Source organism: Orbicella faveolata, unplaced genomic scaffold (assembly GCF_042242905.1).
Source record: "Orbicella faveolata isolate gen_17 unplaced genomic scaffold, um_ofav_v1 contig_27, whole genome shotgun sequence".
Taxonomy (NCBI): domain Eukaryota; kingdom Metazoa; phylum Cnidaria; class Anthozoa; order Scleractinia; family Merulinidae; genus Orbicella; species Orbicella faveolata.
In genome coordinates, this window is record NW_028301555.1 from 3854171 (window position 1) to 3867500 (window position 13330).

General features: G+C 39.0%; 1 protein-coding gene and 1 pseudogene across 1 annotated transcript; both read right to left on the reverse strand.

Annotated features, from left to right (window-relative positions):
- Positions 1-684: 684 nt before the first annotated feature.
- LOC110066247 (D-aminoacyl-tRNA deacylase-like) lies at positions 685-8083 on the reverse strand. The gene is made up of 6 exons (XM_089296595.1): positions 7924-8083; positions 5912-6002; positions 4900-4999; positions 3626-3758; positions 3104-3204; positions 685-1012 (listed from the first exon to the last, which is right to left on the reverse strand). Exons 1-6 carry the CDS (start codon positions 7964-7966, stop codon positions 857-859), a joined length of 624 nt encoding a protein of 207 aa, XP_089152721.1. The 5' UTR covers positions 7967-8083; the 3' UTR covers positions 685-856.
- A 4319-nt stretch (positions 8084-12402) lies between these two features.
- The window catches only part of LOC149107199 (histidine N-acetyltransferase-like), a 2491-nt pseudogene continuing 1563 nt past the window's right edge, over positions 12403-13330 (reverse strand).

A 13330-nucleotide genomic window follows, 5' to 3' on the forward strand; every position in this document is an offset into this window, starting at 1 on the left:
TTAAGTAAAAACCTATCAGGTTAATTATGCCTTCATTTGTGCGGGGGTTCAAGTTTACCACGTGATTTGTTTCCTTCGCGAGACAAGGGGGGAATCACGCGAGGTTATCACGCGATAAGTCGCGTTCGACAAGGTCTAAAGGTCTTATGACGTTAGCGTTAGAAACAGTGATATGAAACGATCACAAGCCGAAAGGAGAAAAAATAGACGCAGCTGGCAGCTGAGAAGTTAACGTCACTTTATTTTGCTTTCCCATACTACCTGAGAGGAGTTGAAACGAATGTGAAAGAGTTGTGTAAAACTGATGACTTTGGATATTCACGGACAAACAAAAGTGACTCAAATTCGCTTCCGGTAGCGACAAGACAAAGTAAGAGGAGAAACAAAGGGACTTTCAGTTACACATTCTTTGCCCTGCTTCAACAATCGATCGACGTACCGATCGATTGATCGATCAAACAGGCAGGCAGGCAGGCGGTCAGTCAATCAATCAATCAATTTGTATATTTTAGACAAAGTTACTAGTGAGTAGTGATGTTACCACGACCACACTTTTGAAGCGCTTAGATGGCCTACGTGGGACTAAATAATTATAACACTCAGGAAAATGAGTTAATATTTTGCTATTGAACAGTAAGAAACTTGGAAGTTTGAATCATCGAGAGAGAAAAAACCAACAAAAACAAAATTAAATTGTTTTTATTATTATACTTAAGTATAGAAAATATTCACAATTCTACCGTAGATGCTGTGTCCAAAAATGCACGGTACAAATAAAAGAGCTATCTATCAGCTGCAAATTAAATAACTGAGATACATGTAGGAACTGCAGCTTGGAATTGATCTTTTACTAGTTTCAATGACTTCCTTGTTTTTCTTCTAAGTTCAGTTTATCGAAAGAGTCAATTTGTTGATCAGCACAGTTAGCAGAACTGTGATTTTCATAATCTGCTGAACTGTTTGAAGCACCTTTGTCATCTTTTACAGCTTTAACTCCTGAATTTCCTTTCCCCTGAAACAGAAAGGGAACAAAGCAGCTAAAAATTCGCTCAAAATTTTCAATTAAGTGTCTGAACAAAATCCAAAGCAATAGGCCACTTCCGAGTTGCCTTTTGCCCCTGTGCCAAAACGAGTCTGCGTGCGAAACATTCATATGGAAGTGTTACGCCTACAGGTTCATTTTCTTTCTTTCTTTCTTTCTTTTTTTGTTTCTTTTTTTTTTTTTTTCATGTGACAGGCTTTGCACGAGAACTCGGTTTGAAACAGAGACACAAGCGATCTCGGAAATCACTTATTCCAATCACAACAAAAGTAAACAAGTGCATACGCCAATCAGAACACGAAGTAGATGCACGTGACCAGTGCCAAGGGCGGGAAAACGGGAGTGATTGGTTGAGCAAGAGGCGCAAGTTTTTAAACCAATCACAGCGAAGCAACCAAAGCAATTCCAGATTGTCTTCTCCATTCAAATGAAAACCCTTCGATTTATGCACTAACAAACTAAACCAATCACCGTGAGTCCACACTCTTTCACATAAATATGAAAAACGGCGTCTTTCCTCCGAAAGGGAATACAATTCTTTCTGCACACACCAATCCAGATAAATTTGAAAAGGCGACTTTTTTACTCCGATTTAGACTCCGTCAACACAAAAACGGCTTCAGAAATACTTATGTAGCGGAGGATCGGTACAAACAAGAAGAATGAAGTCCCGCGAGGAGAGTATGCTTTCACTGGGGGAATGTAGACTGCAAAACAGTCGTATTTTTTGCGATCGCAAGCGACGGTCAATATTCGAACGAAAGGTCTGGAACGAGTGTAAAAACGGCGAGGGAGAATGGGGAGAGACGCTAAACGACGCCCATAGGGCGTGTGAGGCTCGCGCGCTTCACACGCGAGGATCGCGCTTACGGCGCTTCGCGCCTTTCCGAAAACGTCCGAAAACGTCCGAAAACGACTGTTTTGCAGTCTAGGGAGAATGGGGCAGGAGGTGCACACGTGAAGGAAATGACTGGAACCATTGACACGCCGTCTTTTACAGATGTAGGTAACAATGGCCTTTACTCAGGAAGTGAAGATATGTTGTAACAGCTAAACAGTCCGACTGTTGTCTACTGGAGTTGCACTTTGAGGTCGAGCCTTAGTAGCATGTTACCTAAGTTGCTGAGATTTTACCCATGAGCGTGACATAAGGATCGCGGTGTTACGTGTCTCTGAAATAAAGTGTTACAAGGCCCGGTGTGCGTGTCTGTCTTTGAGATATTGCTTCTTGGGTCTCATCAACATCAGTTTATTGTTGTTATAAACTTGAACTAAAGCATGCGCACATTAGTTGAGCCTGCGCTCATTTCGACTTTGTGACGCCAATGCTTCCAATAGTTCAGTATTGGCCGTCCAAACAAAATTATCTGGTTTGCGTTTTCAAATTTATCTACTCGAAGGGGCGTTTTTGAAGGTTCCATTTTCGGTGGTCGAAAATGCCGTTTTAGTGCGCATGGAAGATCGGAGAAAAAAGTTCTGAAAGTAGATTAGTATCGAACCCAAGCCTAAGAAAACTAAATACAAGCGCAAAACTTAGTGGACTTAATTTCACAACACATGGTCCGTTAGCCTTTAAAGCTGGTTGTAGTTCTCACAAAATATTAGGAACACCTGAGTTAAGGTTCTCCTGAATTTTTTTCCCTTCCCATGTAAAAAATCTTTCAACAAGGGATAACGTTTTTCAGTGGTCTCTTGAGCAGGAACGTTTCCACACAAAAGAAGTATACGTAACGTTTGATGTTGAGAAATTTCGATTCGTAACAAAACTTTGCCAATTTTCAAAGAAATTTGAACCAAACTTGAAAACAAAGCCTCGCGTTTTAAAGTTTATCAGTGACCCATCTTATAATCCAATCCAATCATCTCTATCGTTAGTCAACCTCGCTTCTTAATAATTTTCAATTATTTGACCAGCATACAAAAATTTATAACGACGGGTATAACGTTTCAGACAGCGCGGGAAAATGGCATAAGGGAGTTCACGATTATTGATTTTGTTTTCGTACTTCATCTTCAGAAAAAATTCGTTGTGGTGAATAAATGTTAGGTTAGGTCAATTACCTGTTTTTCCTGAGCCGGTTTTGGCGGTGGTGATTCTAGTGATATCGTCACAGGACCATCATTTTGAATGTGAACCTGCATGTATGCTCCAAATTTCCCATCTAAAAAGAGAGGAGAACATTTATTTACTCGACGAGAGCGCTTTAAAGGGCGAGGTCGCGTCACATTTATGGGACGCTGTGAGTTTTCCCGTCAAGTTTACTGTGATTGGACAATTTAGAGGCGACACTGCACGTTGATTGGGTGACATTTTGTATTAATGTTTCTCAATCATAAAACATCCCAAACTTTCCCGCCAGTTCAGGACCCGTGACGCCAAAGGTCACTGCGATTGGACGATTAAGCGGGCCGTCGTTCCTCGATTGGTTAATATTCTATACAACGTTCCTTTTGCTTGCACCGGGCATCCGAAACTTTCCCGCCACTAGGAGACGCGTCACGTACAGACTCAAAATGATTGGATAATTTATAAAGAGATTGCAAGTTCATTGGCTAACAGTTCCATACATCAATTGGCATTACCTTTAATTGCATCAGTTCTGTACACTGTCCTCATATGGTTCAGAAAGTCTTGATAAAAAGCCTCACTTTGTTCACCTCCCATAGCAAGATGATAGTCTGGCTTATTACCTTTAAGAACCGCTTGTAGTGTGAACTAGACCAAAACAAATTGACAGAAAAAACAGCGTTAATTATAACAATAACTTGGTCTGAATTTTTACAAAGACATGGTTGATTTGCTTATCAGTTTTATCAAATCTCCGTTTTATGTTTGTTCTTTGCTTGTTTTCTGTTTTGTTTTGCTTTGTTGTCTTTTTGGACAACTGACAAGCTGTCAGCATAGTAAATTTTAAGCTTAGCACCTCCCCTAAATCACAGGATATAATTGTTTTATTGTGAAGTTTTAAACACAATAACTAACTGTAACAACTAAGGTTTTCGATAAACAATTAAGAATAAAAAGCAGCGATATTGAAGAGTGACGTTTCGACGGCTCCATGCCATCATTCTCAAATTCAAATAAGATACGTTATGTGAGTTCGTTATATAGTGAATGTGCGTGTGAAGATCACAGTGCATACGATTAAGAGATAAAAATAATCGATGAATAAAAATACCAAGCGTGGTGCGCTTGAACTATCAAATAACTAACTGAACAGAAGAAATGTGACGTTTTAAAAGCAGCTCTGCTTGGTTGGTAAATAATCAGCAGCAGAGTCTTAAACAAGGAGTGGTGGCCATATTAAAGATGTAATTAGTGTTTTGAATAATCTGCATAGTTAAGTTAACATTCCTATAAGAACAGAGCTTTTTGCACTTTCTGGCCATGCAAAAATTGGGGCTAGACCAAAACAATCCATGAAGCAGGGGGTAGTGGGGCAAGCCCCACCATCCCTGACTCCTGACTTTCATGTGACCACACTTGGTTTGTTTGCTCTCTTTCAATCTCAAGGACTGAAACTTGCCAGGATTATAAAATGGTTCTCGGTAACAAGCAGTAACAAGCTGATTTCTACATTCCGTCATGACAAAAGTACATTGAGGTGTGTATTCTCACTTGGAAATACCAGGGTCATGTAGCCATTTTGTAGGTTTTTTGACTGTTTGTTAGATTCCCTTTGCCACTAAATTGTAATGCAAAAACTACTGAGAACCCTGGTTATAAGCTTCCATCAATACAACCCAGTGACTACTGGGACACTAACAACCTAAAACTGCTTAATGCATGGCTTTACATGCATTATTTCAAAAGGCAATAGAAAAAAATGAAAATTAATGAGTTCATTTATTCTTACCTGGCTCACACACAATACTTCAAGATTTTTATCCACAACAGACTTCTTCCATCGTTGTCCATCATCATCAAACACTCTTAAGTTTAAGATTTTTCGCACCCTTCACAAAACAAAATCGTGCCATTTATGAGAGAATAGAATATCTGTAGAATATCTCCAACTTCTTACATTCTTTCTGGCTGGCTGTTAGGGAGAGAAGGGTGGGTCCTGTTGTGTCGCTATGGAAAATACCCATTCCGACCTAGGATAAGTCACTGGAAATTCCAAGCATTGGGATGCAATTTAAGCTGAAGTTTTTAAAGGAAAGTGTGAAGTTGAACTGGAATTTTCAAAAGGATTGGAAGGAGGCTCTTACACCAAGGCATGAGATGGGTGTCAACATTTTCTGCAACAGGCATGTTTAAAACATGAAATAGCAAAATGGCACTATGAGTAAGAGTCAGTGTGGGATATCGGTGCCTGCAAGAGTTGCCCTTACTATTACTGAGAGCTAAACACTGTTGGTATGTTCGACTCTGGAGCAAGCAGTCCAGGTTTGTGCCCTGGCAGGGGACATTGTATTGTGTTCTTGGGCAAGAAACTTTACTCTCACAGTGCCTCTCTCCACCCAGGTGTATCAATGGGTACTGGCAAAATTAATGGTGGGGGGTAACCCTGCGATGGACTAGCATCCCATCCAAGGGGGGAATGGAAATACTTCTGGTCAGTTCATGCTACTGAAACTGGATAAGCTTCGGCCTGATGAACCATTTGGCTCGTATGCAGACTTTCCTTACCTTTACCACTGTTACGTCAGTGATATTTAGGCTAACCTGAGCACTATTTAGGCTAACCTTGGTGTCATTTCCCCATTTCACCATTTTGTGTTTTCAACACGCCCTTCTGGAACTGCTTTTTTCAAATTTAATTATTTTAAGAAAGAGGGGGCAGTTATCCAAAGAGAGGTAGTATGCATGCTTCATTGAAAAAAGTACATTATGCACAAATATTGCAACAGAAGGATTAAACTCACATATATTCAATGTCCTTAGGAGTGTCGTGTTTTGAAATTCCCAGTAAAACACAAAGTCCTTTACCAATGCTGCTGATTACTTCACCATCAACTACAAAATATTGTAAATACGTAAATAAAAGAAATAAAAGAAATAAAAAAATAATCATTAACTTAAGTCAGTTTGTGATTCAGCAGTACAAATGTTTCCCATTAAATAAATTACAAATATTGTAAACAAAGACGTGAATAAGTAGTGAACCCTTACTTATGATACTATTACACTACATATCTTTGTTCAACACAAACCCTTAGTACCTCTGACTGAGTTTTTATAATTTAAATTGATAAAATAATAATAACAATAATGATGATTTTATACATATAAGTAGTACTTCCACAGGGTGGCTCTTCACCTACTAATAATTAACTAACTAAATTATATAGCTACAAACTCGAGTTTATTGAAAACATGTACTCCATGTTTCTATCAAGTTTTATATAATAAACCAATTTAGTTTTTATTGTATCACAGTAAAAAGTGGACGTTCTGAGGAAAATAAGTTGCAGGTGAGTGTTTCCTCTGCTTTTTTGAGTTTCTGCCGTTAAATAAAGTTTTTCCATTTCTGTTCAAATTGTTAGTGTTTTTATTTTTAACAGCTATTTGTTGAACAGTATCCAATTTGTTTATTATATAAAACTTGATAGAAACACAGAGAAAATGTTTTCAATTTGTTTTAGAAAACACATTGAGAAAAAGAAAGGAAATGTCACTTGGCAAAGTTTATTTTGATAATAAAAATGTAAATTGTCTTTGCTTGTACGATCATATACGGTAGTTGACAGTTTGTGCTAGATCTGTGTTTCTATCATACATGTACTAGTAGAATTCCACTAACTAACAATTAGATTTTGAACTCACGATTTCTATGAGGTGATAGTAGATTCAGCCTTCAGCCTGAGACATCAGCTATCACCTCATAGAAATCGAGAGCAAAATTTGCTTAATAATCTAATTGTTTTCGTATAGTTCTAACTGAAATAAACGCAAATTACAGTTTCCACTTATTTTTCTACATATTATTAAACTTCATGCATCAACAAAGTTTCAAGAACTGAATTGTCATTGGAGATTTGCCGTTGTTTATGAACGTGCACTCGTTTTTTAAATAATTTCAAGTTTTTAAAGTCAAACACCGTTAATGACCTTCTTTTAGTTTTCTCAGGAAATTAATAATTATCTTTTTGCATATAAATGTTCTTCCAAAACATCAGGAAAACAAAAAAAACGTCGCCATTTCGTAGACAACTTTCAACCACTACACTCTAATGGCTGATGGTGTATGAGCAGCTCAGCCAATCAGATTGCAGCATTTGCATTAGTACATGTATACTAGTACAATATTCTACTAAAGTGTTTTAGTGGATGATGAGATTGAAGGCCTTATCATTATCACGTTAAAGAAAATCTCAAGGTGGTAATCTAATTGTTAAAATTTGTGGTTCCAGAAAATATTCATACCCACCCAAGTAGGTAATTTCTTGTAAATTCTAAGGGGTCGAGGGAGGCGGGGGGGGGGGGGGGGGGGGGCCAATGGGGTCTCAAACATTTTCAAGGAACGGAAATTTCCCGAGGGATTTGCGGGAAGGGTGCTTCAAACTAAAAAACAATCCTCTGTGGGAGTTGAGGAGTATAACTATTTTTATCGGGAACAACATGATAGAAGCACAGCTTGTGGCAGGTGCTTCCTTACAACCGTGTTTTCTAAATGACTTTACAAGCTGTCTGAGAAAGCTGTGCATCAAGCAGGGAAATAAGTGGTAATTTTAAAGTCATCTGTGAGTCGGAAAGCGGCATTACTAGTACTGGGATGGTAGGTAAACTGCTGATCAAACGACGACCATTCTTAATTGAAGAAAATGCCCTAATAAACGGGAATTATCTTACAAGGAAATAAGCTTGCATGCATGCATAATGCACCTCAGTCACAGCTTCTAACCGGCTGTAAATTATCTGATAAAGAAAACCTTACCGGAAACACTTGCCTGTGTAACACGCTGGATAATTGCTCTCATCGGGACCAATGGCTATCTGTTGATATGGTGTAAGAAAGTAAAAAAATAAAAGGATCGTAGGAAAGATCTAAAAATATCAGATCGACAGATCAGATGAAAACATTACCGCTCCAGCTCAGCGGCATTCATAAGCATGCGCAGAGAAATATATTCCCAGTCTTCCACTCGGCATCTTCGCTCAAAAAAATTCCTTATTTGCTCAGAAGGTTTACATTGTTGTCGTTCGCGAAAGATGGCGTTTGGGTTATTTGTTGGGGCTATCGCTCTTTGGTACCATGTCTCTGCGTTCTGTTTTCTTTTGAGTTACTTTGTCTCGCAGTTGTGAACTTCGACGGTCAAGTCGGTTGCTGGACTTCGAGGAGAGAGGCGAGGTTATTAAAAAGTCGCCGCTTTACGAACACAAAGCGTTGAACTATGGTGAATTTTTACAGGTGGATAAATCTTGACGCAACTGCAACAAATGTTGACGCCTGGTTCCTTGATGTACTAAGTCTTTTCTTATGAGCACGACTTACTTTGAAGGCCGATCGTAGGGAAATTGAATTATTTCTGGCTTTAGAAACTCTATCCCGTAGCAAAGCCTCTCCGAAACAAATTACTTCGACACAAAGGCCTCCTTATGCAAACAAGTCGCCAGTCTCAATGGAAGAAAACGTGCATCGACGATAACTAAAGGCAATCGTAAGATATCGATAGACAGTTTCACAAGAAGTTGAAATGGAGGACTTTCCTGGTTCAAGTTGTAGAAAGATCGACCACAGAAACGTCTAAAGAAAACTTTGCGTTTGATAAAGGACGAATTAAAACTTCGCCCATGCAGCAGTGAACAGGTGACACTTGAAGAGCTTTAGCGACGTAGCAAACGGCTTTTGTCTCAGGGATTAAAGTGTGGACAATTTGGGATCCTTGATTCTGAATTCGGACTGAATTGAAATATAGAGCAGAGGTGCGCTGAAATATTATTTCGTAATTCGTGAGCTTGCTATTTCACTAAATCGTCAGTTTTTGTACGTCAGTTTCGTCAATAACTTGCCACTTCTTCGAAATTCGGACACCTTCATCGACTTGTATGATAGAACAACAAAAAACCATTTAAATACGCTACGCAATAAATTCGAACGAATGATCGAAAATGAAGTACAATAAATATAACTAAAGCGGCCATCAAACGGTGGCGCCTCCCTGGATAATATTATTCGCTAACTGAAATTTCTTATTGGCGACGTTGATTGTCAATTCTTTAGACTTGCAAAACAAACAATTTTGATTCTGTACACACCAGAAATAATCAAGATAGTACTGTAATTTTTACTTCTGTCCAATTTACAAAGACACGATAGATTCTGGGGCATTTGGCATCTATCGTGCGTGCCCGCGTGAAAATTAGCGGGATTCTAATCAACAAGGATGGCGAAAAAGACGGCTAAATGACGTGTTACTTGTAAATGTTGATAAACACAGTCCTGAAATAAAGGTTATTAGTTTCAAAAATTCAAAGTTGACTATTTATTGGTCGTTTTAATCGCAAGGATTTTTAGAAAAATCGTGAAGTGTGTCTTCAGCACTTTTGCCGGCCATTTAAATGCAAATAAGTCGTTTAGTAAATGCAACGCAAAATTTCACCTTTAATTAAGGAAATTTATCGAATTTTTCGCATAAATATTATGACAAAAAGAAAATTCTGTGGCCTTGCAGGTTATTAATGCATTAAACCAGTCTTTTGGAAAACAATTTGGGGTCAGCTTTCAGCGATTTAAATTTAAAGATCCCGATTCCAATTTGTTACGTTCAACTTTAATTTATCTCGTCACCAATGACCATGTGTTTTGTTTTTTTACGCAAGTAATTCGTTTTGTGGTGTAACCACCTGCTCCAAGAAACAATCGCCTGACTTGATAAAGACTGGTTTTATGACAAGATCACGAGTTTGTGTTCGCGATTTCGCGTACTTTTAGTCAGTGATGGGAAATAAAAATCGGCAAAACAGTGAAAATTGCTCAGACGACTACAAATCTATACACTTTTAAATTTTATAGACGGTGCCAAGAAACTGTTTTTATTTTTCCGACTTTTTTGTATTTGTGCCGCGTTAAAAAAAGTTAATTTGCGATCACAGTAGCTCCTCTTTGTACCATTTATGATTTTTTGAACCGGCCATTAAAAAGCGGGATCACAAATTAAAGATGAAAGTTTTCCTCAGTTAACATTATAACAGGAGCGTAATTGATTTCTAGGGTTGCCATAAATGTCACTATCACTAATGAAATTCGATCGTATGCAGAGAAATTCCGAGTTTTCGAACCGCTTAGAGGGAACGAAAAGAGGTTGGGAAAATCGGGAGGTTCAAAGATGCAGAGGAAAGTTTCGCCAAACGTTTCTACGAAGGGAGCCAACAAATTGCTTCGAATATTAAACCGGGATTGACGTTCGACAAATCAAGAGTAGGAAAAATCGGGATTCTATAATATACAGACCCAAATCGTCCACATTCGAAGTAATTCTTGAGGTGCCTCTCGGGTTAAATAAAAGTTTCTCTGGGCGTTTCCATAATCCTGTGATTTAACACATCAAGCTTCTATTTAACGCCAAAACGTTATCACGGACCTTTAATTAATAAGACAACGAACTCCAAACAAAGAGGATCGAGATGGGAAAGCCAATGTTGTATGCAAATTAAAGTTAATCATTGTTTTAATATATACCGCCAGCGGATGAAGTCAGACACCTGTTTCATTTTCGTGTGATTTCTGTGCATATTCACCTAGTGCATTACCCAAATATCTTGCAGTGTAAAACAAATTAAATTTTATTTTCGTGAAAGAACCTTCTTTCTTATAATTATACGTAAATATCAAGGCTAAAACATGTACGCTCGGGTGCGCACGTTTTCAGTCCAGTCTACAAATTAAAGTGCCTGGGGGACTTCAGTTTATAACATGACATAAAATTTATTATTTTAATAACAATCTTTAACTGAAACATATTCTCAACTTCGGGCTCTGATTTTTCTAGCTTTCTGATTGGCTCTCAAATACCGTTGACAGCGAATAAGCGAGGTTTTAATTAACATATAGCAAGAAAAACACTAGGCCAAATGTTACAGTGACTTCGGCGCAAAATGAAAGTTGCATTCTGTAAATCCAGTAAGTAAAGTAGGTCTGTTTATTCTGACCAGTTCCTCCTAAAAGCGTTTTTGTTGTTGTTGTTGTTGTTGTTTGTTGTTGTTTTTTGTTTTTTTGTTTTTTTGTTTGTTTGTTTGTTTGTTTTTTCATCATGTACCTGTCAAACAGCGGTTTGGTGTTAGATCAACCTGAACAAATCAGCTGTTTTTGTTTTCTTCGTTTATCAATGAGGAGGGTACATATATGACCCCGCTTACACTACGCTGGAGGAATTTGAAAATGCAGCTTTACTTACACGGTTAGGCCTACCGTGTACACTAACCCGTCACGAAAACGGAGCTTATCGAAAACGCCGCAGTTTCAAGCCGGAGGAACTTGAAAACGTGGGCTTTTCGTTTTCGCGTGAACAGAAAACATTTTAAAAACGGAGCTTTCTGAAAACGATGACCTGTCCGAGTTTTTTCAAACACAAATCCAAAATGACCGGTGATTGTTGCGTTTTTAAATTTCTCCGGCGTAGTGTAGACGGAAATCATTGGATGCATTTTCAGAGCGAAACCTCCGTTCAGTCCAAATTCCTCCGGCGTATGGGCATAAAACAGTCCTCAGTGATCAATACTTGATCCATTTGGGAACAGCCTTGTAAATGTTATACCGATACTGCGCGGACGAAGGTCCCTCGGAATACCCCTATTCTACGGAAATTAAACATTCACGAAGGCTCTCATCGCATTAGTACCTGTGGAGTAAATAAGGACGTTTGGGGATTGGTCTCGAACATGTAAGTGTTCATTAAAACGTCAATGACTTCAGCGAAGACGTCAGTTTATAAACCACAAACGGTCTTTGTGAGCCTATCAAAAACACTTACCTATTTGTCAACTTGAACTTAGTTACGCAGCCCTTTCGAGAAGTATACTATGGAATATATATATCCCACGCGTCACTTGTATTTTCTCGGTAACAAAGTGAGCCTTAAGGCAAGTGCGTATACCAAGAAAATACAAGTGACAAGAGAGTTATTTCATGGTATTCCACGAAAGAGCGTTGCATAACTATCTTATACCACGCCATAGAAAATATAGTGGCCAACGTATAATCAGTGAGAGATACGCGTGGCGCACGGTGGGAAGTTTGGGTGTAAAACCGTGGTCGATTATCCAGCGGCTTTCCTGTACTCTGATTGGCTTATTTCCTATATGGCATGGTATAAAAAGGCATATTAAAGGCCGTAGCGAATTTCTGAGGTTGAAGTTTCAAGCATGATGACCTCGATAAAACGGGGTAAATTTCAAGCTCATAAACGGCTAAGAGTTTCTATTACCCGCCAAGCCAACCTAACAGTCTCTTTTAATTAAGTAGAAACTAGGAACTAATACTTTTTTTCATGCATGAATCGATAATCGTTAAGAAACAGAGGGGTACTGGATGAGATAGGAGACGATAAGCACAGATTCAGTAAAGGACGAACTCGGCTACAAGGCGGGTTATGTTATTAACAGGGTAGGTTTTAGTTTCAAGAGAGGATTACTGCCTGCTGGTGATGTGGTCAAAAGAAATCCCGTTAATGTACATTGAACTCTCGCGGCATTTACAAAGTAATTCGTGCACTTGGCGCAATATGGTATAAACTTCAAACATCTCACTAAAATCAGGAGCCCCGATAAAATATAAAGGATATCAGATATTGAAAAACTTACCAAAGTCCGTAAAAGAACATCACCCCCCCCCCCCCCCACACACACACACACACACACACACACCCTTCCCCAGTAAGCGTCCCGCCCCTAATAAGCACCCCTCTTGAAGCACCAAAGGAATATGGGCGCCCCGGTTCTGGTGTCTGGGTTTCGTACTCAAGCGCTGATTTCTGGCTTTTCGCATTGCCCGCGAGCGAGTTTAAGAATGACGTTAAGAGGATTGGGGTGGGGGGAGGGGGGTTCTGCTTCGCCGCTCGCGTCCATCACCCAAACACTAAAAATCACTAGATTCAACTATTTCTAGCGCAAAGCTATTGTGTCTCGTTTTTGTTGTGCGATAATTAAACAGAATAGAATACATAAGGCTGCTCGCCGAGCACGAGTTAAAAACCTAACATGTGTGGCACGATCTTTACATCCAAGTTGTGTTTCGACTCCATATTCCTCATTTGCAATCCGTACCCTCGATAACTGTCGCTTCCCGTTCATTGTCCTATATACGTGTCTTGTTTTCTCAGCCTCGCATCATGACACCCAAATCG